Source organism: Schistocerca americana, chromosome 1 (assembly GCF_021461395.2).
Source record: "Schistocerca americana isolate TAMUIC-IGC-003095 chromosome 1, iqSchAmer2.1, whole genome shotgun sequence".
Lineage (NCBI taxonomy): Eukaryota > Metazoa > Arthropoda > Insecta > Orthoptera > Acrididae > Schistocerca > Schistocerca americana.
Genome location: NC_060119.1, coordinates 473,964,425 through 473,992,236, shown reverse-complemented (window position 1 = coordinate 473,992,236; position 27,812 = coordinate 473,964,425). Strand labels below are relative to the sequence as shown.

The 27,812-nt window shown below is 43.1% G+C and overlaps 1 protein-coding gene across 5 annotated transcripts in view; it reads right to left on the bottom strand.

The window, feature by feature from the left end:
* The window catches only part of LOC124603740 (inositol-trisphosphate 3-kinase homolog), a 483,015-nt gene that overhangs the window by 509 nt on the left and 454,694 nt on the right, over nucleotides 1-27,812 (bottom strand). For all 5 annotated transcript variants that reach the window (XM_047136422.1, XM_047136421.1, XM_047136423.1 and 2 more), the window contains 5 exons: nucleotides 15,726-15,923; nucleotides 5,394-5,762; nucleotides 1,741-1,875; nucleotides 1,475-1,648; nucleotides 104-277 (listed from right to left, as the gene is read on the bottom strand). In XM_047136422.1, coding sequence (XP_046992378.1) covers nucleotides 104-277; nucleotides 1,475-1,648; nucleotides 1,741-1,875; nucleotides 5,394-5,762; nucleotides 15,726-15,923 — 1,050 coding nt within the window. The remainder of the gene's footprint in view (nucleotides 1-103; nucleotides 278-1,474; nucleotides 1,649-1,740; nucleotides 1,876-5,393; nucleotides 5,763-15,725; nucleotides 15,924-27,812) is intronic.

The following is a 27,812-nucleotide window of genomic DNA, read 5'->3' as shown; positions in this document are numbered from 1 at the left end:
ATTACACAGTAAAACAGCATACAATTTAATTGTTCACACAGCTTCCATTCAAATCTCATAATTTAAAATTAACAGTTTCCAGTATTATGTCAAATATACATACACGAATGAGTGAATCAAGACCAAACAGGAAACCTTCTTCATGGTTCCCTTGAATCCATGGTTTCCTATGAGTGACTTCCACTCCTTGGGGTACAGGGTGAGTCTTGGCAAAGTCAATTATCCATGCTCCAACTTTTGTATCATCATAAATCATGAATATGCTGCTACCAACAACCTATAAGAAATTAGACACATTACAAAGATTGGGAAAAACGCCATTTGCATATTCTATCTACTTGAGACATCTGTTTAAACTATGTGGAAACATGCATAATTCTTAACTGAAGATGTGTCCATAGTGTCAGCTTCAAACATTAAACATATACTGACTCATAACATTTTGCACAATTTGCACACAACAAAATACATTCAGACAGGATGAAGGGCCTGTTACAGACCAAAATATTTAATTTTTAACAGATGTGAAAACTGGTGCCTTTCAATCAATGAGACAGAACTACAATAATACAACTTATTAAATAAATAAAAGTCTTTGAAATTAAAACGTTTTGAGGGTAAGCAGTTGTTTGTTCTGATAGTGTTCGAAATAATGACGTAAACAGCCATTATGAAGCTAACCAGAGTTGGTAGTTTTCTTTAACTATGCTGTATGTCATCTTAAGAAAAATTGTCAGTCATACAGTTCACAGGCACATATCCATCTTTACATAAAAAAAACAGATATAATGATACAAGTAGATCAGATGTCACAGTCTCACTCCAGCTACCTGTCTCCTTAACAGGGTAGGAAAATAACTTTTCATTATGGCTATCATTAACCATTAAGAGCTGTGTACAACCTAATTATGTTGGCACAGAAGATGTCATGGAGTAACTGCCATTTCTTACAAGTCATCTGACTGGCCAGCATTTAAAACTTGTGATGGAAATCCTGGCTTAAAAAATAAACAACTATTCAAGCAGTAAACATAAAAGAAAGATTTCTTGTGCAACATGTTTTAATGGCAGAATGGTTCCTAGTTAATATTATGATGTGTATATTTCAACAGCTTGCCATTTTCTTAATTGCAAGTGAAATAACACAATCTACTGCTTGACACAGTGTATAAAATGGTGCTGTGCATTGAAACACTTCACAGTAAGTTTATGTCACAGCCATAGTGGAGTGTCAATAGTCACAGATCAAACTAACTAATTATAAAACATTGTTGCTGACAGTTTGTTAAGAATATGGGATCATTTCTGGTCACAATGGTGTCTATCTATGTATGTTTTACATCAAATATTACATACATGTGAAGAGGAGGAAAAAAAAGACAATGATGCTAAACACACGTGGACATAGCAACAAGCAACTACAAATTAGCCTTGACAGAATTAAATGGTATTGCTGTTACAATGATATTTTTACCTCATGTCTTTTGAAGTACTCTGACTGCTCGAATTTCGTTCTTATTTCTCGTAGTCTCGCAACCAACCTCTGCCTTACATCTTCACGACCACCTAAGAAAAGAGCCACTGTTGCGAGTAGCTCTGATCGAGATTTTACTTTCTTAAGGTCAGTGACTGGCGGTGATCCACGAAACTGAAAGAAACAAACAATATTCATTTAATTTCAACATGTTCCCTATCAAGTGAAAAGGAAAAGTGCAAAGAAAAACAAATCTAAACACTCACTTTCATTGCTTCTATGCGAAATCCATGACTGCAAGTAGAACTCTGTTGTTCTCTAAACTGCATGTAACGCAGTTTCGTAACAGCCTTAGCTTCATGTTCTTCTGGTGTCGGAGCACTTGGATCAACTTGCACCATCTATGTGAAAAGAAAAGGTTCTCAGAAATGTCACAAATAAGAGTTCTGCAACTAAACACAAACACAACATAAGAATTTGACATCCAGTGCAATTGAGGCCATTGCACAATCACATTTATTTGACATTTCCTGCTTCTTACACAGTAATAAGTCAGACTAAGGTCACGACATTCATACAGTGATATTTGCTTATTCCACATCTTATCCATGGCTTAACCATTACTACAGCTAGCACTGAGAGACCAGTTTTAGTCTCCTTGAAGGCCAAGCAACAACTTAAAAAGACAGAAATGGACTGAAACAGCCATATTTAGTGTGTTTTCATAAGAAACTGTTTGGGTACTTTGTTCTTGGTACGGATATGTCAACATCTGATAGAGAGTCTGTTATAATAATTATAAATCTGATTGAGAAAAGTCTACTTATACAAAGTAGCAGCAGACATAAGGTTACAGAAAGAGGTAAATCTGACAGCTTTTGGAACAAATGTTTTCAAATGAATATTTCACTCTGAAGCAAAGTGTGCAATGTTTCGAAACATCCTAGTAAATTAAAACCATATGCCCAACTGGGACTGGAATCCAGAATCTTGTGAGGCTCCTGTTGATAAAAGCATTGTCCACCAAAGCCAAGGTTCTGGGTTCGAGTCCTGGTCCAGCATGCAGCTGTAATCCACCAGGAAGTTACAGGTATTCAAATCTTACCCAGCACCTAAAATCCATGGTACCCTTTCATCCACAATGATAAGTCTCCATTGAACTTATGTGCTGCGTGACTAACCTTATCAATCTTTGTTGTTGGCACTGTACTTTTGAATCTTCAAACTTAAGTACCAAATAATACAAAGTGGGTGCAGTTACTGACAGTCCATCAGCAAGCTGGGGATGGTTAGTGGCTACGAAAGCAAATCAAACATCCTATGTTATGATATTTGAAAGGATGACAAACTACCATTATTGTGTGTTGTCTTTGACCTGGGATGTAGTGAAAGTGTGACATGTGATGTCATATGTATGTAAACAGACACACAGGAGAACAATGAAATTTATTTATTTATTTATTTATTTATTTTTTTTTTTTTTGTAATCTAGAGAATGGTGACCGACTTACCTCTGGTATAGCCAAAGGTCTAGTTTAGGCTGAAAGGTGATAGCTTGGTTGTGAGCTTGTGAAGCCAACAAATGCTAACACGAAACTTTATTTATAGTGAAGATGTGTAGTGTAGCTTGAGGTACATGTTAATTTGAAAAATGACAGTCTGGTTTGACATGGCAATATCCAAGACTGTGATGTCATGAGAGTAACAATTATTGTGATGGTGCATGTTTTATGCTTACTGGATTTCAATATGCTGTCTATGTACACTGATTAGGTAAAGTCCTTTGGCAAAGCACGTACGTGGAATCAGTAGGTTTGATCTCTCTCTTTTACCCTTCCTTTACACAAACAAAAGGCTAGCCAGACAAATATCAGGGTGGTTCCTAAAACAGGCCACAGATACTTTCTTCTTCCACGCTTCTCCAACTAGTGAGAGTTCCATCCTCAATGAATGTAGAATGTTTGAGGATGTTAACTGTAACCTACATTTCCTTCGATACAAAGGTGGTGGTGGTGCCTTTAGTGTAAAGACTGGTTTGATGAAGCACGAGTCTCTCCACCCCCGAATAGCTACCATACCCTACATCCTTTTGAACCAGTTTAGTCAAGCCTTAGCCTCTCATTTTACACCCCCCACCCCCACCCCCCAACAAAAGTTACAAACTGGACCACACTTGCATCTTACATAATTTATGTAACAATGCATGCATGAAAATACTTGTTGGAGACTTGTCCATTATCTAATACAGGTTTCCTAAAGTTAGTTGCAACTTCCACTGTTGTAAGGAAAGGCATTATTACATTAGACTATGCTACATATAAAAATCTGTTACCACAACCTTTATTTGGCATTTATATTTGCTGGCTGCAACAACTCAACCTAATTATAATCTTTCAAGCTAACCTAGACCCCTATGTCAGTATTTGTAGATTTCAGGGCAAGTCCAATATCACACTGTAGCCCCCTACACTCACCTACATTACCAAACTGACAATTCTTTGATGCTTCAGGATATCTCCTATCAAATGACTCCTTCTTTTAGTCAAGATGTGCCATAAATTTATTTTTGTTCCAAATTCAATTTAATACAAGGCCTGAAGTGTTTATCATCCAAATTTCACTTCTACAGAAGGCTACAAACTTCACAAATATTAGGTTGGTGCCCAAGTTCATAGCGTTTTACCATAAGTTTAATAAACATGACAGATACACATAATAGACTTGAGTCATCAATAACATATTCTGCTTCACTATTTACTACAGTCTGCCTATGCTGGGGTAACTTTTCAATTCTGTAACTATAGAAATAGTGTGGTTTTGAGGGAAAGAACTCGTTGAGCCAAGTTTGGAGCACATTTTCATCCAGAAAGAAAGCAACCCAACTCCTGTATAGCATTTTTGTCAGTCTAGCAGAACGTGCATGGCCGTTATTGTGGAGTAGCATCCCTTCCAGCAGTCTTTGTCACCGTTCTTGGATCTCGTCTGCAAGATGTCTGAACTTTTGACAATAAATGTCAGCACTGATGATTACACTGTGGGGAAGCAATTCGTTGTACACCAAACTGTAGCTATTCCATCTTGTATAATACGAGTACGGGTCTTCGTATGGGGAGTTGCTGCTTTGTTTGAGCTCAACCATTCTTTTCTTTTCATTATGTTAGCATAAACACACCATTTCTCATCAGAAGTCATGATACCGGATAGGAATTGTCAGTGTTGTTCACGAGCCAATTGATGACGAGTAAGCACAGATGCACACACGGCCGCACTGCCCTACCGCACGCAAATGTCGCACGACGACGGAACGGGGACAGTTCATCAGATTTGTCAGTTCTCGAGTACAATGAGGTTTCTCCACTTGGTACTCCATTTTCTAGCATCCACAGCTCCATTAACTATCACTAAATGACAAAATGACAATATGTAAACTCAAAACAGCAACAGTGAACTACAATAAAAAAGACAATGAACAAACCCACTGCAACCGGAAAACTAACATGCTGCACAAAAATGCTACCAACTTATGTACCAACCTAATAGCTTCAGAAGAGAGTCTGTACCATTTAAATTTATTTCAGTGTCGACAAATATCTATTTTACAGGAAGGCTTTTCTTGCTATTGCTAATCCACGTTTCATATGCTCATTATTTTGGCCGTCATCAGTTCGGTGCTCAAATAGCAAAACTCGTCAACCAATTTCAGTGTCTATTTCCCAATCCAGTTCCCTTAGTGTCGCTCGATTTGATTCGACTATCTTTTCCAGACACTACTGATTCGTTTCAAGTGATCTAAGGTATCCATCTAAAAAGATAAGTCGCGTGTGGAAAACCTAATGCGCATTTAAATACAAATGTCCTAATACACTCTGACGCGTTATTTTCCTGCTACGATCGTTACGTGTAAAGAAAGTAGACTGACCTTCTGGTAAAGGTCGTGCCGCGCCGTAGTCTTTGACACCTCGGACTCGAGGAAGGTGCGCGTTCCCATCTTGACATCCATGACGTTGGGGTCGCGGAAGCCGGCGAGCAGGTCCTGCAGCTCGATGAAGCGCTGCCCGCGGAAGGTGACCTCGCGGAAGTAGCGCGGCGCCAGGTCCCGCAGCAGCGGGTCTGCGCCCAGCGCCTCGTACACGCGGCGCTCGGCGTCGTCCTCGCCGCCACTGCGCTTCTTCCAGATGGTGCCCGGGCCGGCGGGCGCGAAGCAGTCGGGGTGGCCCGACAGCTGGAACCAGCGCGCGCGGCTCTGCAGCAGCACGTCCGTCGCGGGCGCGCTCAGCTCCAGCGCATTCTGCGGCACACACAGACACCACACTCGTCAGGCTCCCTCCAACTACAAAGGTCGGCGGTAACGTAATTAACGCCATATTAGTAAACGACGACTGGCTTCACGCAATTCTCCATGCCGAGGAAACCTGTTCGTCTCTGTAGAAGCGGAAAATGCGTCTATGCTTCTGTCGGGGGAAAAAAAAAAAAAAAACATTATGTTCCTGTTTAAAGGATTCGGACAGAAAATTGGGGCAATTCTCACTCCATCTTCCTTACCAAAAATGTTGGCATGTGAACATATCACCGCTCTTTTAACATGGATAATTCTAGGATAATTCTAAATCCTTTCACTCAATCTCTCTCTGTAGTTAAACCTTCATACTTAGCATCTCCCTTCCACTGCCACCGTCTGTAAATGTCTCCTCCCCCCCCCCCCCCCCCCAATTGCCTCCATCCTCTCCCATTGCTTTACAGTATATCCCACTGCCATTGTCCCCATCATATCTCGTTAGCTCAAAAGTTCTGGGGGCTCCAACTTCTAATTTCCCCTATAACAACGCACTTAAAATTTCGGTCCAAATGCGCCCTTCCCTATACTCACGTTTTAAAGTTCGCGGGTCTGAGAGGTCCAGAGACCCCCCTCCCCCCCCCCAAACCTATGTACGGTCTACACTCACCTGTAATTCACATTTCCGCTCACTTTCTCTCTTGTGCCCCCCACTGCTTATATTTCCAGCCATCTCTCTCTCTCTCTCTCTCTCTCTCTCTCTCTCTCTGACCATAACATCTGCTCTCTCGTTGGTTCCTAATGCTATTGTCTTCATTCATCTCTCCCTTTCAGTGCCACTTTCTCTCTTCGACCATATCTCTCTCTCTCTCTCTCTCTCTCTCTCTCTCTCTCTCTCTCTCTCTCTCTCTGTGTGTGTGTGTGTGTGTGTGTGTGTGTGTTGGTCTCCTTCACCGCAAAAAAGGGCGAATACATAAGCATGCCAACATCGCTGGTGAGGAATGAGGGTTGCGGCATGTGGTTCCCCACTTTTGTGTCGGAAATTTTTAAAGAGAAATACATTCGTCTTTTCTGTGTTCCGACAGGGGTATTTACCGCTGGTTGCCTTCTTTTCCCTGCAACAGCAGGGTGAGCTGCTTATATAAATGAATTCTGTGTGTCAGTGAATTTTTGAGAGTTTATATTTATACACTTCGCCACATTTACACACTTTGACATGAATATAAACAACAAGTAAGTACGCCTAACGGAAGGTTGAAACAAAATCGTTTGCTTTATATTTTTATGGGTATTTTGCTCACTGATCGCAATTCATCGAAAACACCAGGGTTATAATTTGTATCTTAAAATGGTAAAAATTGTATTAGAAATATTTTATTGAATTTGTAGTCTTCTCAGTTTAGTAATTTTTGGCAGTCACTTTTAGTTCTTTCTAGGCATGTTGAAGACCCTTTTTAGCCCATTTTTGTCACTGCAGTCCCACTTTCGGCATATTACTATAGGCGTGAAGTGCCTGTTATGCATAGAGAGCGCGTAATAACGTTTTATTGGTGAAAAATACTGACTGAAAACAGTTTGGTGGCCTCAGAACCCTTGGAACCTAGAACCCTTGCCATATGTTCACTGTGTCAGTTATAGCTACATTTACCCATCACACGATATTGCGTGCATATTTTACGTGCGTAAGTACGGTAACTTTGAACCGCCGAATCTCTGTAACGAATGATGATATCGAAAAAAAGTTTCGAAGTTTCCCGAGATCGTCAACTTAGGAACATAAGGAAACATTTCGACGATCTAACCCGAACAGAAATCACAGAACTGGCCATCCCCATAATGTGTACTTTTGGTAAGCAAAAATCATGGTTTCTCGGTGTTTTCTCTGGAACTAACCACGAACGAATGGTGTTTTTGTAAGCGGTCTAACGCCCACTCTAGAACACACCTAACGCAAAAGAACCAACCGAGTTGCTCAGTTTGCCTAGCCTGGAGGAAGTGTGTAATGTTTAAATTTTATATCGGTGCTGCAGGATAGCTGCAGTACGCCCTTTCTTCCGATATTTATACAAATGGTCACTTGGGCAAGGTCTATGCGAAACACTCTTTGATCAATAGAACCCTATACATAATCCTCTGAAAAAACGGATTTTCACGCGTGTTGTTTTGGAACTGTTACCTACCCTTCCTCAACCCTCACACACACTTACGTCCGTAACCATATTTTCTGTCTGGTACGGATACAGTGTTGATATCAATGAAATTTTATTTGTTTTGTCGGTATAAGCTGCGCAATACTTCTGGGTGTATTTTATTATCGCCCCCCGTGGGTACCAGCCCTGTGTTGATTTAGCCAAATATGGGAATCCGCCTAAAAACCACATGCAGGCTGACCGGCACACCGGCCGTCGTCATTAAATCGCTGGGCGTTAGGGGCCGGTGCCTCTCCCCGAATCCGGGAAGCGGCGTCCTAAGGCGCGCAGCTATCTGAGCGGTTTATTTCGCTCTAGTACAGAGGTGCCCAACATGCGGTAATACCACCTGAGGGGTAAAACGAAATGTTCTGAGCGGTAAAATCTAAACGATTCGATTCTGTTTCAGTCACAAAACTAAATTATTTTCAAATGGTCATTATTATTATCACAATTTTGCAAGACTATAGCACAGATTACGTAAGTTAACAAAATTTACTTTTTCTCCTTACACAGTCCACCCACAGCACACATACGAGTCTGTTGCGCTTTGTCCCGTACAGTGCTGATGATAAAAGTGAGACATATGCGTAACAAATGCTAAATGTCTCAAGAAAATATCTTCTCCAAGTCGTAGATAATACCCTGCAGTAGTCCAGAAACTGCTTCACTACTCGTTTCGAAAAAGAAATGAAATAACTGACAGCACGACCCAGCAGTAAGAACATAAGGCTACTATAGAGCTGCACACAGCATTATTATTATTATTATTATTATTATTATTACTAACAATTATTACTAACAAAAGTTCAGAAGTAAGGAGTGCAGCAGTAAAGTGACTTACGAAGAACATAGTGCACACATTTTAAATGGGGTTGCAGTGTGCAGGTCAAGCATATGCTGCATTGGAGAGGAGTAATGCAGGGGAAGTATGTTTTGTAACACATATCTAAGCTCACAGTAGACAGTTAGCTTCCTTATCTGAGGAGAAGTTGTAAGGAGCACTTACAATGCACCACGAATTTCTTCGTCATTCATTCTAACACACACACACACACACACACACACACACACAAAGTAAATATCATTTATCTTTCATCATTTAAAAAATAAAAGTGTTCCAAGAAAAGGCTTTCATTCTACTGTTCAGTTAGGTGCTAAATTTCGTAGTAACGTGGGGGTGGGGGTAATGGCTAATGTCCGATTGGACTCTAGGGGTAATGATCTACGAAAGGTTGGCATCCACTGCTCTAGTATATAAAACTATACTATTGTTCCCTCATAAAAGCTATTTCCTTAGGAGCGCTTATCGTCGACGTAGAGTAAAAGCTGGTGAGGGTTTATACGGAATCCTCTCCTTCATTCTCAACTTAGAGAATGAGCGGCTGAACATAAACACGGTCGTACTTCTCTTGTAGATGATCAAAGTGAAGGCTATTCCGAAAGAGCAACCACGGATGAAAACGTCGACGGAGTGCTTAGTGTAGCATCTGACGATATCGATTAAGGTTGTCTGAACCACCTGACGCCACGGGCGTGGTCGGAGTGCGATGTGCACCTAGTCTGTGGAAAACATGTTTTGAAAGTCCTCTTCTAGTCTTTCTTTTCTTAAGCACGGAAACAGTCTAAATATTCCGCCTTCCGTCTCTGGTGGCTGACACTCGCCATTATCAAACCTTCGTTCTACAAAGCCTTCATTGTGAGGTGTCCTCTCTAATATCTTTGGAAACGTGCGTTGGGAGGCTAGTCTAAACAATCTCCCGACGGGAACTTTTTAAACTTCGTCTCCGATAATTTCTCACGCAGAACTGATATACCAAGATTTCAGTAAGTTATTGATGATGAATTCCAACTACAGCACAGCCCGACTAAGTAAATTTGAACAGCATGCTGCTAGGTAAACCTACATAAAAATAACTGTCCTGTTTAGTATATTGATCTACAAACTGATATTAGCTACAGTTGACTATACTTTTAATTAGTAACTGCTTCGATACTACAGCGACACAGACGCGACGGTAGTGAGCGGGATGCTGTAATAAATAAGAAGTGAAACGAATCTACTGTCAGACGAAACATGTTTAGAGTGGATCGCACAATACGCAATTGCGGTAACAATACAGGAGCAAAATGAAGATTACTCAACATGGTAGGGAAATGCTTACATCTAAAAGAAGAATTTTTTCCGACAAGTCCCATTTTGTGTCAACGCAACGCGTTTCTAGCGAGCAGATCCATCTGAGAAATGTGATACTGTAGGGTCTGAAAGATGCCCATCTGCAGCAGGCACAACCTCTTCCCAGCCTGAAGACTTTTTAACCACGAGCTTACATGCGGAAGATTAAGTTGAATCTACCACAGATTTGTTCTTCAAATCACTCAGTTTCTTCCATTCACTCTGTGAGTCTGTACAAGTACTGAAGTAAGACGAGTACGTTTTCCCTACATCGCTATCCAGGCCTCTCGCGAGGTTATTTATCAATCAAGCCTGTCGACAAAACGTACCTAATATTTATCTATTATTGTTTAAAGTAAAATGTATAGCATTCTTTCTTCTGATATGCCTATGGTTATTAGTTACGTAATGAGCCCCCGTTGTGTTTTTTAGACTTTATGTGCGATACATGCACATATCAAGCACCAAAATGAGCCAAGTGCAGTTTTACTTATTATTAAAGAAATTGCGTTAAATATAGAACGAGTGTTGGCTAAGACAGATTCAAATAAAAATCCGAAACGATGGTATCAATCACAAAACAGGGTTCACAGGTCATACTGACGAGCATGAAACATGGAGCAAATTCTGCCAACGGCGAACGTAGATCTCGGGCTGTGCAGCAGATCAACGAACTAGTTATGACAAGAGAGTTCATTAACGTTTATTTCGTATCTACAGTCGTTGACTTCGCCAATTCACAATCAAATCGTCGCCTAACTTAACGTAGATCTTGGGCTACGCTACAAATCAGTGACATCACAACGAAGACGATATTGTCAAATTCCCTACTGAGTACTTTCTCGATGTTTTTATTTGAGAATGCGATTTCGAAGCATATTTAAACAATATTACGGTTCGTCCATTAGAACAAAATACAGCATTACTACTTCAAAACCCACATTGAATTACCCCGCAGGAAAGTTGACACTTGCGTTATTACGCAGCTTATATCAAGAAAAACATTTCGTTGGTATCAACACCATATCAGTACCAGATCTAGAAATTTTCACCTTGCTCTCGTAAGTGCAATAACGGATATGTGATGACGACGCAAAATTGTAACAGGCCTTCAACTGCAAAAGACGTCGCAACCGTATCCGAGGTTAACGCGGGACTACTCAAATCATTTCGAACATTGTCATTAGTTTCCGCGGAATTCCACACTGGTAACATGGAAACATCTCAAACACCAACTTGGGCTGCAGCAGCAATTACCAGCACACATGGCGTCGCGTAATGAAGCCGCATCGCGAACGGCATAGATAATTGCGTGGCGATTTCGAAGTCACCAATCGTTGCCGGTAGCCAGCCAAGGTGGTCGGAAGGCCGGATGCGATGACTGCCTGACAGATGGCGCTGCCACCAACGTGACAAGAAAAGGGAAGAGGCGGAAGGAAGGTCTTGCGTGCCCGGCGCGTGTCACGGGGACTCAACAGCAGGGGCCTTGGCGACTCAATAGCTATAAACAACAAACAGCCCCTCCCCGCCCAGGCGGCGGGCGTGAGCGCACATCTGCTAGCGTCGACGAGAAGGGGGGCCTACACCGCTGGCGCTAGTTTCACAAGAATTCAGATAGCAGTGCCATTTTCCTGTACGTCTCTTATCCAATATTCATTTATTATACAAGTATTGTCTTCACGTCTGATGACAAAATATGAAAACGGCAGAAATATTATATATTCTGTAGTAGTTCAAACTAACATGCATTCACAAACATTACTGTAAATTCCCTCTGCCCACTCCTCTCTCTCCCCCCCCCCCCCCCCCCCTGCGATTTCTACACGGCGGGCGCGACGATCTATGAAACCAAAGTCCATCCTTTGGCCACTGAAAATTAAGAAAGACTTATATGATGAAAGATTTATATGAATCAATAACACAAAATGCCGCCCAGTGTGGCCGAGCGGTTCTAGGCGCTTCAGTCTGGAACCGGGCTGCTGCTACGGTCGCAGGTTCGAATCCTGCCTCGGGCATGGATGTATGTGATGTCTTAGGTTAGTTAGTTTAAGTAGTTCTAAGTTCTAGTGGACTGATGACATCAGATGTTGAGTCCCATAGTGCTCAGAGCCAATAATACAATATGTTTATTTTTTGAGTAGAAGTTGTAGAGTCCCAAGACGAGAGAAGATCCCAAATAAAGAAACCGTGAAGCGAATAAAAGCTGCCATGTAAATCTCCGACAACGTGGGAAAACAGCGTTTAAAATGGAATGGGTACGCGGTGAGATTAGGGGATGAACGACGGCCGAAAGAAGTACTATGTTGGCAAACTCCACACAAGAGAAAAAGACGAATGCCCTGTGCAGAAAGGAAAAATCAAGTGCAGGCGGATACGTAACGAAGACATTTGAAAGAAGATTTATACAACAATCCAGAGGCTTGGATACGATGTTACGAGAAACGGCCTAAAGAGCCGTAGCTGTAGATGATGATGATGATGACAATAATATAGCGGCGATAACTCTGATGCAAAGGTCCTTGTGTTTTCGCCATCATCTGTTCCTCGCCGTCATCTCCTACACAAAAAACCTAGTTATCAACCGTGTAACAGGTGTACTCTTGTTACAGTCTAAAAAAGCAATTCATTAAAAATTGTGCATATCATCTTTTTTTTTTCTAGTCCTTCCTACTTAATGAGAGTACATTCAAGAATTAAATGAAAGTGTATCGTAAACGAGCACTTTTGTAGATATATTGCTTTTTCAGTAGAATTTTTCCGGGAAATAGCATTTGGCACTGTTTGCCCATCGTATTAACACCGTAATTACTTCTCATACCCATTCGAGTGATCGGTGTACATCCGTCGTAATTACTAGTGATTTACGTCTGATTTTACAAGAAGATTAAAGATACATACTACGTCTTCTCACATACATCTTGAGAATTGACGAAGACAGTAAAATCATAAACACTGGAGTTCATAAGTGAGGTCGTTTATAGTGGATCTTCCTGCGCACCTTTTGCGAGTGGGATATGGGGAAATGAAGAGGTAACCAAAACACACCCCCTATTTGCGGAGTACAACTGTAAATGCAGATTTAGATTATTATAATTATTTATCGGATCTTTTGATGTCCTTGTTCGTTTTAGGCTGAATTTGGTCATGACCCTCAGTCATTGCGTAATATTTATTATTTGTTGTGTTTTCGTGACACATTGCAAGAGTGGCACGAGAACTTGACATTTTCCTACTAGCGATCTCCAACAAGAGTATCTGAAAGCATAAAGGTTAGATTTTAGAATACGTGAACAAAGAAAAAGCCTACACTGTGCATAACCTGTTTTTAATTAAAGTTATTCCAAAAATGAAAATGTCGGACCTACTAAACGAGAAAAATGCTTTTGGATGGTGTTTGTCAGGAAGAAAACAATATGCAAAGAATAACGTAAAAGAGCCTATTTACTGCCTTTTATATACTGTTTGTATGTTATATTTTCTCGCGGAAATAAATGTATACCAACATCTACTAAGAAATTTGCTTTTGTCATTAATAAATTTTTTATTGTCATTTCTGAATTTTAAAACCATATTTGATGTCCGAAATTGGCTGTCAGATGATTTTTTTTTACAGATGAACTTTATTCCATCATGTATTACGTTACTGCCCAGTTTCGACCTGTAGCCACTTTCAAATGTAGTTGTTTCGTTGCTATAATAACTTCACTGTCATCGTTCGGGTGCCTAATTGCACAGCAAGCGGCACTCATACGACACGGAATTTTTGGCGCTCACGTGTAAACAAGAGTAACCAGAGAAGCAAGACTAAGTACAGAAATAATACGCCAGGGGCGCTGCAGTACATTCACTTGTAACCGGTAGGCGGTCGAAACAAGAAAGTCACTCATCTAAAGAGGGCTTTACATCCCTTAATTTATGGTCAAAAGACTACGTTGTCCAATCCATGAATCTGCGCGAATTGTAACTGTAAACCTCTAGAACCGGTTGACTGCGTACTCGAAAGAACTGGTCGCAAAGTTCTGGAATTAGTTGAGATTTCTCTTCTTCCTCCTGCCGCCTGTGAAAGCTCCTGTAAATGAAAAAAACTTTGCTGTCAGATTTGCTGTTTACTACCCAGAGAAATGTCAAACACGCACACAAACCAAACAAATTCCTCAAATGTAACACGTTCACGCAGTCGCTGAGAATTGTGTTTCTCGCTGTGGGGCGACGCGCGTATTCAAATGCCCCAGGCTTTGAATGTCACGAACTTTTACTCTGAAAGTGGTAGAAGTCGTTTCTTTCTTTTTTTCCTACTAATCACAAATTATGTGATACCTCATTTATTCAGAAAGCTCTCTCGTTGAAGGGTCACACAAAATTGTATCCAAGCTGTTCGTGGCGCCTGGCTTATAGGTAATACATCATACATTTTTGTATTGCTGGTAGCATAATTGGTAGAGTCGAGCGTGAGCCATCGGTGGTACACGCTGGCCGATGGGAGGATATAGAGTGAGCCACTGGTGGTACATCCCGGCGTTTACATGTTAACCTCTCTTTTCAAGCAGATGTTAAACTGTGAATACTGTTTCGCGAAGTATTTTGAAACCATAGTGGGCACTGTACGCGATGCGAGGCAGGATACGATAGCGCTTCGATTTCTGCTCTAGTTTCCATACCTATGAAACATATTCTGGTACACACTCTTCATCCCACCTGGAGTCTCTTCAGTTTCTTGTGCAACGGCCAGAACTCGTGCCTCTGTCTCTACAGGAGTCTCGCAGCAAGGCAGACGTTAAGTGACTGTCTCACGCAGTACACATCATCCTGTCTACCATACTGCATACCAGGACAAGCAACTCAAATTACAATGAAATAAATACCCCTAGCTGCATACAGGCGTTGATATAAGTCTATGGGGATAGTTGAAAATGTGTGCCCCGATCGGGACTCGAACCCGGGATCTCCTGCTTACATGGCAGACGCTCTATCCATCTGAGCCACCGAGGACACAGAGGGTAGTGCGACTGCAGGGACTTATCTGTGGCACGCCTCCCGTGAGACCCACATTCCCAACTTATTGTCCCGCACTATATTCAAAGTGCCCCTGCTCATTATACTCATTACTCGCGGCTTTTTGCCGATTCCCGTAAGAGTTCGGGCACTGTTTGTGCATCTGCACAGAAGAAGATGGTCAAATGGCCGGTGAGCCTTAAATATATATATGAAGATGGCATCTGTTCTTTCCCTCAACAGACGTGGACGCGTTACACATCTGAACCGAAACAGTCGTACAACGCAAACGATACGTTTCCTAACTTGGGTTCCTAGTCAAAATGTTTTGTACGCAATACTCCCTGCAAATCCGAGAAATTTGTAACGGAAATTTCCGAACACCCTGTAGATAAAGTTCTGGCAAGCAACTGGCTATTTTTTGACAAACGCGTGCGTAAACGGTCAGTCTAACTTATCAAACCGACCGTCGATGAACATCTCTCTCAAACACAGTCTATCTGACAAACAAGCAAACAAAGCAGCGCACTGCCAAGTAATCTGACAAACTAGTGAAGTCAGACAAATGGAGTGATCGTTTACAGGAATCTCAAGGCTGGTACTTGGGAGGCGCTTACTCACCAGCGCGAGGAACTTGAGGAGAGCGCGGTCGTCCTCGGGCGCCGCCTCCGAGCCCGGCTGTCGCCCGGACGAGCCATCGCCGCCGCTACTGCTGCTGCCGCCGCTGCTGCTGCTGCCACCTCGGCGCCAGCGGCGGAATGCGTTCAGCGCCGTCGGCCCGGGCGACGCTTGTCGCCAGAAGTCGCTCACATCCGCAGCCTGCAATCATAGAAATACATCATCAATCGTCTGCTGCTTGACACGCTTATGTCGATTAAATATCTAGGCGTAACGTTGCAAAGCGACATGAAATGAATCGAGCGCGTGAAGGCCGTTGTCGGGAAGGCGAATGGGCCACTTCGGTTTAACTTGTGCGACCCATTCTTGAGTACTGCTCGAATGTTTGGGATCCGTACCAAGACGGGTTAAAGGAGAAGACATCGAATATTACGGAAATGCTGAGTGAATTCAAATGGGAATCCCCGGAGGAAAGAGACGTTCTTTCCTCAAAATTCTGTTGAGAGACTGTGTAACAGGCATCTGCGACGGACTACACAATGATTCTACCGCCACCAATGTACATTTGCGAAAGGACCGCAATGACAATGTAATTGAATAATTGAAATCTGGGCTGATACGGAGGCATACAGAAAGTCGTTTTTCCCCTCGCTCCATTTGCAAGTTGACCAGAAAAGGAAAAGACTAGCAGTAGTGCAAGATACCCTCCGTCATGCACCGTATAGCGCCTTGCAGAGTATGTACGTAGTTGTGGAAAAGTCTGATATTTTCCTTGCGCCTTTGTCCCGCATCGGCGCAGGGTTCGCATGCTTATTTACGAACTCGGCGTGTTTAATTTAAGAACGGAATATGCGTACCCTAATTGCATGCGTCATGTGAAATTGAGCGAAAGTTTTCTAAATGTTTTCGAATCGTGTAACTGAAGCGGGACTTGAGAAACAGCCCAGTATTCACCTAGTGGAATGAGCGAAACTGCCTAAAAACCATGTCCTGGCTGGCCGGCACATCAACCCTCGTTCTTAATCGCCGGGCGGATTCGACCTGGGCCGGCGCTCCTCCCTATCTGCGAAAGCAAAGAGAGCTCCACTCCAAGTTTAAACGCAGCCAAAACCCCTCAGACAAACAGAAGCTAAACGATGTCAAAGTTAGCGTAAGGAGGGCTATGCGTGAAGCGTTCAGTGAATTCGAAACTAAAATTCTATGTACCGACTTGACAGAAAATCCTAGGAAGTTCTGGTCTTACGTTAAATCAGTAAGTGGCTCGAAACAGCATATGCAGACACTACGGGATGATGATGGCATTGAAACAGAGGATGACACGCGTAAAGCTGAAATACTAAACACCTTTTTCCAAAGCTGTTTCACAGAGGAAGACCGCACTGCAGTTCCTTCTCTAAATCCTCGCACAAACGAAAAAATGGCTGACATCGAAATAAGTGTCCAAGGAATAGAAAAGCAACTGGAATCACTCAATAGAGGAAAGTCCACTGGACCTGACGGGATACCAATTCGATTCTACACAGAGTACGCGAAAGAACTTGCCCCCCTTCTAACAGCCGTGTACCGCAAGTCTCTAAAGGAACGGAGGGTTCCAAATGAATGGAAGAGAGCACAGATAGGCCCAGTCTTCAAGAAGGGTCGTCGAGCAGATGCGCAAAACTATAGACCTATATCTCTTACGTCGATCACTTGTAGAATTTTAGAACATGTTTTTTGCTCGCGTATCATGTCATTTCTGGAAACCCAGAATCTACTATGTAGGAATCAACATGGATTCCGGAAACAGCGATCGTGTGAGACCCAACTCGCCTTATTTGTTCATGAGACCCAGAAAATATTAGATACAGGCTCCCAGGTAGATGCTATTTTTCTTGACTTCCGGAAGGCGTTCGATACAGTTCCGCACTGTCGCCTGATAAACAAAGTAAGAGCCTACGGAATATCAGACCAGCTGTGTGGCTGGATTGAAGAGTTTTTAGCAAACAGAACACAGCATGTTGTTATCAATGGAGAGACGTCTACAGACGTTAAAGTAACCTCTGGCGTGCCACAGGGGAGTGTTATGGGACCATTGCTTTTCACAATATATATAAATGACTTAGTAGATAGTGTCGGAAGTTCCATGCGGTTTTTCGCGGATGATGCTGTAGTATACAGAGAAGTTGCAGCATTAGAAAATTGTAGCGAAATGCAGGCAGATCTGCAGCGGATAGGCACTTGGTGCAGGGAGTGGCAACTGACCCTTAACATAGACAAATGTAATGTATTGCGAATACATAGAAAGAAGGATCCTTTATTGTATGATTATATGATAGCGGAACAAACACTGGTAGCAGTTACGTCTGTAAAATATCTGGGAATATGCGTGCGGAACGATTTGAAGTGGAATGATCATATAAAATTAATTGTTGGTAAGGCGGGTACCAGGTTGAGATTCATTGGGAGAGTGCTTAGAAAATGTAGTCCATCAACAAAGGAGGTGGCTTACAAAACACTCGTTCGACCTATACTTGAGTATTGCTCATCAGTGTGGGATCCGTACCAGGTCGGGTTGACGGAAGAGATAGAGAAGATCCAAAGAAGAGCGGCGCGTTTCGTTACCGGGTTATTTGGTAACCGTGATAGCGTTACGGAGATGTTTAATAAACTCAAGTGGCAGACTCTGCAAGAGAGGCGCTCTGCATCGCGGTGTAACTTGCTCGCCAGGTTTCGAGAGGGTGCGTTTCTGGATGAGGTATCGAATATATTGCTTCCCCCTACTTATACCTCCCGAGGAGATCACGAATGTAAAATTAGAGAGATTAGAGCACGCACGGAGGCTTTCAGACAGTCGTTCTTCCCGCGAACCATACGCGACTGGAACAGGAAAGGGAGGTAATGACAGTGGCACGTAAAGTGCCCTCCGCCACACACCGTTGGGTGGCTTGCGGAGTATCAATGTAGATGTAGATGTAGATGTAGATGTAGATGTAGAAGCGGCGCTGTAACACGCACGGCTATCCGGGTATGTTGGGTGTAGGACTGTATGATACACTCTGATTATTGACAAAGTTCCAATTTTAACACAAAATTTTGTACAAGTGGTAAACCAAAGCTCGGAAGTATTTGAAGAACGTCATATTCCAACCGTTAAAACAGCTGCCGATAAACAATTCTTTATTAACAACATGTTTCAATCTTCGGATAATCTTCAGGTATCTTAAAGTTATTTCTAACAGCTTAAATAGCAATATTGAAACCGTGGTGTCAAACAACATAAAAGCCCTCCTGCGCCACTGGTGTCAGTTTGTATCACATCTTCCTTCCCACAGTCAAATTTGTTGAATGAAGGTGACATTTTTCCACTTACGCTTTGTCAAAAAAGTTCTTAACGACAGAGTAGTTTCGGACTTAAAATGCCGTTTTCGAATGTGTGCCCAGAACATGGTGCCATACGAACGAAAATGGTAGCGAAGGCATACGATATCCTACCAATCGTGTTGGTTTGATAGATACTTGCGACGCTCAAGAAGCCTTAATTGCACATACTATCGACACAGTTTCAGCTCAAAAACTGGCCACAGCCACTCCACGGGGCTATGCAAGTATGTCCAGAGCAAGGTACAAGGCATGAAGGACTATGCGCCCGTAGTACACGAGCCACTGCATTAATCGTCACCGCCTTTGCTCTTCGCACCATGTTGAACTTCAGTATGCCTTTCTTTTATGCCGTGTGCCTTGATCTTGGTCATATCTGCATAGCCCAGTGGAAACGCTGTGGCTAGATTCTGGGTGAAAATATGTAGTTCCTTAAACTCTTGATATCTGCCGTCTTTCCTTTCCTCAAATGTAACGTGTATTTTTTATTTGTATGATGATTCCGACTCGCTGACACGATTATTATTAGTATCATTAACAAAAACGTTACAAAACTAAACTCAAGCAATGTTTATAATTAAATATAGGTACATAATATAGTTATCATGAACACATCCTTAACTTATTACTACCTGTCTACATTCTGACAAGAAAATTTTCTTCCACCTCTTGGATACGACTTCTCTGCTACTGTGTTAACGGAAAGAGAAATTGCGTCTTTGTTTTATCCCACGAACCACCCAACTACAGTTACAATAACACAACTTTCGATATGGGAAAATAAAACACTGCCAGTTGTGAAAGTGCGTGTTCATTCTCCAAGTCTGTAGGCAACCTGATTCAGAAGTCACGGGTACAATAGGAGACTGCCTAGCCAGCTCCGTGAGAGTGGCACAAAGAAGCTAGCGAGACGAGAGGACGCAAGCTGACGAGTACCGTTCCCGGCGCCGCGATTTCTGCGCCACCAGTTCCAATGAAGAGACGGACGTCAGGGAACGTTTTGGTTGAGTCACGTACGCTTGCAGTTCCACGAAAAGCCGCACTAAATTTCATCGCATTTGATTGCCTGTGCTTGAAAGGGGCAGTACAGGTTACCGCTTCACGGCGTGCAGGTGTTCACGTACCCGCAATGTATATGACATCCGGTTAGCTTCTATTAATGAACTTAGACGAGTCAGACGTTAGTAATTTGTAATTTCAATTGCAGCACATTTCAATTTCTGTTTAGGTCGCACAAGGAGTGTCTGAGTGGCTCCTATGTAATGTAATAAGTACACAAATGGGATACGTGGATATCTAATACCTGACGAACACGTTCCACTTTAAGCTCTTCGTGCCAGTCAAGTGTCTGTTCCTGCGACAGACAAAAACCTCGTTCATTATATATTCAGTACCCTTGTCCGTACGTTTATCTCCGTTTTCTACATAGTTTGTAATTTCGTTCCAGCAGCTCTCACACTAATGCATACAGTGTCATAAAAACTAGTCCATCCCGTTCTTAATTGGCTGATTTAATTTCTCTACTTGCCCCCTCCCCCCTTCTCTTCTCTCTTCCCTCCGATGGTACTGAATCAGTCTATGCATATTTCAACAAATCGCGTTTGTCGTTTTTTGCTTCTAAGATATTACCGGCCGAGGAGACGACTGTTTTGAAAAATTTCCAACATTTCTTGTCATATTTTGGCCTATCCTACAGAAAATAGCCCACTTCTTCTTAGAATACAAGACTCTTACTTTCCCTAAAACACACACACACACACACACACACACACACACACACACACACACACACGATGGAGAAAAATTCGCGCACTCTGACTTCGCAGCGCGATTCCTCACATAGCGACAATACAAAAATGTCTCGCACAAAATTCCGTCCTGTGCGTATTTCGGCCAGCAAATGGACGTTAAAGATTGGCAATGTGGTAACACTGTAATCACATGTACGGTAACTACTTCTGTCAGCAGACAGAGCAGTGCTGTGCAGTTGGTGCAATGAACAGTGTTTTGGGTAGGCATGCAGGAGGTCGAGAGTTCGATTCTGGTTTGAGGCAGGTTTGTTTTTATTTGCTGAAAGTAGTCTGCGTGGTACGGTATCGGGCTTCTTAATCGTCATTCAACGAATGCAGTGGGTCTTCTACAAAACATTTGCAATTACGTACTATAAACACAGAAATTGACGTTTTCATTGGTCAGCTTTTCAAGAACCCTTTTGTACGTCGTGGACGCGAATTGTCTCGCGCCGCTGCATCAACTAGATTCCAAACCTGTTTTCTGGGTACTCTCCCCCAATGGTCCCTTCGAAATTATTTGCAAAGGACGTTTCTAGCCATACTGGTGATGTGAGGCCCTAACGGATAACAAGAATAACAGTATTAATCGATAGGATCACAGCAGTTTGGTCTCTTAGGAATTCACACACATTTACATTTACATGCACAGCACTACTGTTCTATCCTGACAGAGGTAGTTACCGTACACAAGATTGCAGTGTTGCCAGATTGCCGATCTTTAACGTCCATTTACTGCCCGAAATATGCGCAAGACGAAATTTTGCGAGAGATTTTTATACTGCCAATATATTAGGAATTGCGCTGCGAAGTCCGAGTGCGTGAATTTTTCTTCACCCTGTATACTCTTCTGTACTGTAGTGCCTGCGAACCGTAACAGACGTACAAAAGCAAAGAAAGAACTAAAACAATAAACAAATGCTACTATGGGCTTGGTTATGTTCAGAAGCTGCCTCATCCAATCGATATTCATCAGGATTGTGCCAGTCAACCTTTCATGCCGCTGACTGCTAAAGAAAGATTGAGGGTAGAGATTTTCGACAGTATCTTTCCCTAAGCGCGCTCTAAGAAATGAGGTTGCTAATGGTAGTAACCAAATCGATATAAATCGAATGGTGTTGACCGTTACTGACTCCATCGCGGTGGCTGCAAAATGTAGCTAGCAGACAGCGTTGTGTTTAATGGACCTGAATGTCAGTGAAGAGGTCTATTTCAAACTCTGCCACATATAACAATTTAGCGATTGTAAACTCTTCGCATCACTTTCCCTTTCGTGGACGCAGACTCGCTAAACACAGTGTTGCTTACTAGTGGAATAGAAAGAAATAAATACCGGTCAGTATAGCTCGATTTCCATCGATTCATCTACCCCCATACACCACCTCGCTGAGATTCCTTCTGACAGCGCGTATAGTCGCCTCCGTAACAGAGGTCCTTAACGCACGTAGCATAATATTACTCGACCCTGTTGTGGCTACTTAGGACCCTAGTCTGGGAAGGAATTTTCGTCAATACGTTTTGGCCAGCAGTGAGAGTACATGTTGGACACTGCCCAACAAACTGTGTCCGACTATCTCAGGGAGAGAGGATGTGTTGGCCGTCCAATCTCTGCGTTAAGTGGAGGCATTAAGTTCGGCGGCTCCCTCGATGTTATGCGAGAGGAATAGGCCACGTGACGCTTCCTATCTGCCAGCTAAGCAACACTTATATGTATATGAGAGAGTTACTTAGCTGACAGACAGGATCGCTCTCCCGCTTATGAAAGTGATAAGTACATCAGTCGTCAACCTGAAGATTGTTTTGAACTCCGCAGTGCTTTACTAGGCATCGTCCTGTTGGAGGTATTACGTCGCTGCCTTCCTCCGACCTATGAAGTGACTTACCCAGCCAGATACAGGGAGACCTACAGTGTAAGTGTAACTCGGCATTTCTCCCATCAACAAACATTACCATACGTGTAACAAGTGACAACTGACACATTAAAACACTAGGATTGACCAGTGATCGCACTAGAAACCTGGGTAAATTAACTGCAATTCATGTTGGGTTGTCAATTACTCCTAGTGTTCCACACTGTATTCTCATTTATGTTATTTTGGCGGACGATGATTTTATTGAAGCCCGCAGCATATTAGATCGAAGTGTCTAAGCTACAATTGTTTTCGCCATTTAAATACCAACCTTTAATGGGTATCATCCAGATCCTTGAACTTCGGTTAATACGGATTATAATGGACACAAGATTGGTAGTAAGAGTGGCGCCAAGCCGCGCTTTTCACACTACTGGCCATTAAAATTGCTACACGACGAAGATGACGTGCTACAGACGCGAAATTTACCCGCCAGGAAGAAGATGCTGTGATATGCAAATGATTAGCTTTTCAGAGCATTCACACAAGGTTGGCGCCGGTGGCGACCCTACAACTTGCTGACATGACAAAAGTTTCCAACCGATTTCTCATACACAAACAGCAGTTGACCGGCGTTGCCTGGTGAAACGTTGTTGTGGTGCCTCGTGTAAGGAGGAGAAATGAGTACCATCACGTTTCCGACTTTGATAAAGGTCGGATTGTAGCCTATCGCGATTGTGGTTTATCGTATCGCGACATTGCTGCTCGCGTTGGTCGAGATCCAATTACTGTTGGCAGAATATGGAATCGGTGGGTTCAGGAGGGTAATACGGAACGCCGTGTTGGACCCCAACGGCCTCGTATCACTAGCAGTGGAGATGACAGGCATTCTTATCCTCATGGCTGTAACGGATCGTGCAGCCACGTGTCGATCGCTGAGTCAACAGATGGGGACGTTTGCAAGACGACAACCATCTGCACGAACGGTTTGACGACGTTTGCAGCAGCATGGACTATCAGCTCGGAGACCATGCCTGCGGTTACCCTTGACGCTGCATCACAGACAGGAGCGCCTGCGATGGTGTACTCAACGACGAACCTGGGTGCACGAATGGCAAAACGTCATTTTTTCTGATGAATCCAGGTTCTGTTTACAGCATCACGATGGTTGCATCCGTTTTTGACGACATCACGGTGAACGCATATTGGAAGCGTGTATCCGTCATCGCCATACTGGTGTATCACCCGGCGTGATAGTATGCGGTGCCATTGGTTGCACTTCTCGGTCACCTCTTGTTCGCATTGACGGTACTTTGAACAGTGGACGCTACATTTCAGATGTGTTACGACCCGTGGCTCTACCCTTCATTCGATCCCTGTGAAACCCTACATTTCAGCAGGATAATGCACGACCGCATGTTGCAGGTCCTGTACGGGCCTTTCTGGATACAGAAAATGTTCGACTGCTGCCCTGGCCAGCACATTCTCCAGATCTCTCACCAACTGAAAACGTCTGGTCAATGGTGGCCGAGCAACTGGCTCGTCACAATACGCCAGTCACTACTCTTTATGAACTGCGGTATCGTGTTGAAGCTGCATGGGCAGGTGTACCTGTACACGCAATCCAAGCTCTGTTTGACTCAATGCCCAGGCGTATTAAGGCCGTTATTACGGCCAGAGGTGGTTGTTCTGGGTACTGATTTCTCAGGATCTATGTACCCAAATTGCGTGAAAATCTAATTACATGCCAGTTCTAGTATAATATATTTGTCCAATGAATACCCGATTATCATCTGCATTTCTTCTTGGTGTAGCAGTTTTAATGGCCAGTAGTGTAAAACAACAGAAAACTGACAGCAAAGTGTGCAGGAGTGTAACAAGCTATATTGCATTAAGTTAGAAAGTGGAGGTTCATGTACCCCCCTCCCGTACCTAAGGCGGGCCGCCTGACATTCGCAAGCGATTACAGATTCTCCCAACAAGTTAGACACAAGTGAAAGGAAACTAATTAGGCTTGGGGTGATAGTGAGGTGTCGCTCACAGCAGTTCATGCGTGGCAGTTAGCACACACTTAACGGGCAGCCAGAAGCTTACGCAGCTTTGTCGCTGACGGCTGTACGAAAGTTTCGAGGAACGCACGCGGCTTCCCGGCCAGCGTGCGTCAAAGGGTGCTGACGAAACGTTTTGAATCACCGCCGCACTGCCAGCTAGGGTACGTGGTCGCCGGAAATGTCGATGGCGCGCCGCAGGACACTCGTCCGGCCTCCGCGCCGATAAGGCAGCCGCCGGAAGCGCGTACAGGCGGGCTGCGCGCTCGCGCCGCTGCTGCGCCGGTGCCGCAGCCATAACGATAAGCTGGCCTCGCCGACCGCCAGCTGTACCAGACAGGGCGCGACAACGCACAGCTCTCGAGAGGACGGCGCCAGGGCCGAACAGAAGGGGTGACGAGATAGGCTCCAGACAAGGGCGCGGAAATTGACCAGAGAGAGAGAGAGAGAGAGAGAGAGAGAGAGAGAGAGAGAGGTGGGGGGACTAAGAAGAAGACGGTTTAAGAATTAACCGAGAGGAATACGCACAAGTTTGGTCACGACAAATTGACTTTTTTATTGGTGCTGCCACTGGCGGAAAATGTCGGCGTTAGTTTAAAGATATTCATTTGTCTTCGAGCGTTGCCAATACTTTCGAGTGTGTCAGTTCTACCTTCGCACAAGCATAAAACACGGGCAACTGCGCCAGTACTGAGGGAAGGACTCGGCGCTGCCTTCCCCTCACCGCTCATCCCCCGCGCAAAGGTTCAACTCCGTGATCATCAAACCTTTTTGCTCAAAAGCCAATTCTGACGTTCTGAGGCGGCACCTACTGCCGTATATGTAGCGATCTTATTATTAATTAGTAACCTACATAAATTAGTATGTTACGAGCCACCAATGGACTAACTGTGGTAAGGATGGGATAAGTTGGCCTCCGATCCCAAAGTACTGATGGTTGTTAAGGGAAAACGACAGTGACGGTCGAAACAACCCGATTTTTTTTATTACGGAATAAGACTATATATATGTACTGAAGAACTATTCCCCAAAATATTATGCGCGAACGTCAAAAAGTAACGATACTGTGAGCGTTTGAAGCCGAGCGTGCACAACACTAAACGTCATTGCCACACGTTATAACCGATGCCATCACCCCTATTTATAACCGATTTGAGCAAACTTGATTTTGCTGGAGCGTTGTTTGGGCAGTTTTACTCAAAGTGTGACCGCAAGTTTATTTGGAGATACGCTCCAAAAATACAATCCAGCCGAAGCGAAATTGTCAACATTACTTCAAATTTGGCCGTATGAAAATTAAATGTAGGCCATACCGCATTAATGCACGTGACTAGTGCCTTTCAAATCAAAATCGGCGATAAAATGCGCCAATTCTGTGAAAACAGAGACGCCATCGGCGGTGCGCTCAGCGACGAAAAGGGCTCTGAGGACGAAAATGAAGGCTTATCAGGTCAAAGTAGCAGAAAGAGGCCATCCACTAGCCGGGGCGATAGTTATTATCGACCAGGCATCGATGATATCCCCTAAGTTTTAAGATTTCTCCCTTTTTTTATATGATATATACTTATCGAAATTTGAACACGTATTTATCAAAATCATGTTTTTCGGCATTGTTGTCGTCATCGGTGAGCGGCTACTGAAGCAAATATGTTCTTTGACCGAAGATTTCGAGTTTTGCCGTTTTGCATAGGCTGAGAAGAGGACCGAGACGGTTTGAGCTAGAGCGCTTCGAAATATCTGAGGGAATAATAATTCAATGTGTAAATTGATCTCACATATATCACCCAATTTCATAAGGCTAATTTCCAGTAGGAAAAAGATCTGTAGCTCATCTTGAAAAATGTGCACATGATATTGCTGCAAAACATAGCAGAGATATAGGTACAGCGGAGCTAGCTGCCGAAATATTTACTTTACAGTTCCATGTGAAAAAGCTGACGACTAGTATTGTTCACTCGGCATGCCATTAGGGTATTATGAAAGGCTTTTCAAAGTAAAGGATAAGATATACCTATCCAAACCATGAAATAGCTTTCAGGATATTTATGACAGTGGAAAGCAGTATATTGTGAAAGCAGTTTTAAACAATCAGAGACGAGAAAAAAAAATACTTAAGGTCGAGTATCGATGAAAGGTGACAGTCAAATTTAGCTCCACTGTCGGTTGAGTCCTACACATTTGCTCAACTTGACTTAAATGACGTAATAACTAAGTTCACTTCGCTCAAAGCAAGGAACCGCTATGTAAAATTAAAATGAAAACACAATTCCTCAAAAGAAATACTTTCTCAACTCTTAAATTCTGACCCCTTGTCTTTTATTTCTAATTAATAACTTATGCATTATTAACAATTTACCATGATCAAATAAAATCTGTTCTTTATTGTACATCATACTAAAACAGTAGCTGCCGTAAAGAATATGGGAGAAGGGAGTGGGGGGAACACTAGCAGTTCTGCCAGAGGCAGAAGGTCAATCCGCTCTGGACGGGGCAGTGTCGCGATTCGCTGTCTGATACGATTCCACTACTAAAGAGGCCAGACGTGAATTCCTCCTCGGTACTTAACGCACTCATAATGATATGGGTGTTGTTGTTATTGTTGTTGTTGTTGTTGTTGTCTTCAGTCCAGAGACTGTTAACATGCAGCTCTCTATGCTACTCTGTGCTGTGCAAGCTTCATCTCCCAGTATCTACTGCAACCTACATCCTTCTGAATCTGCTTAGTGCATTCATCTCTCGGTCTCCCTCTACGATTTTTATCCTCCACGCTGCCTTCCAATACTGAATTAGTGATCCCTTGAAGCCTCAGAACATGTCCTACCAACCGATCCCTTCTTCTAGTCAAGTTGTTCCACAAGCTCCTCTTCCCCCAATTCTATTCAGTACCTCCTCATTGCTTATGTGATCTACCCATCTAATCTTCAACATCACAATTAGAAAGCTTCTATTCTCTTCTTCTCTATACTATTTATTGTCCATGTTTCACTTCCATACATGGCTACACTCCATACAAATACTTTCAGAAAAGACTTCCTGACACTTAAA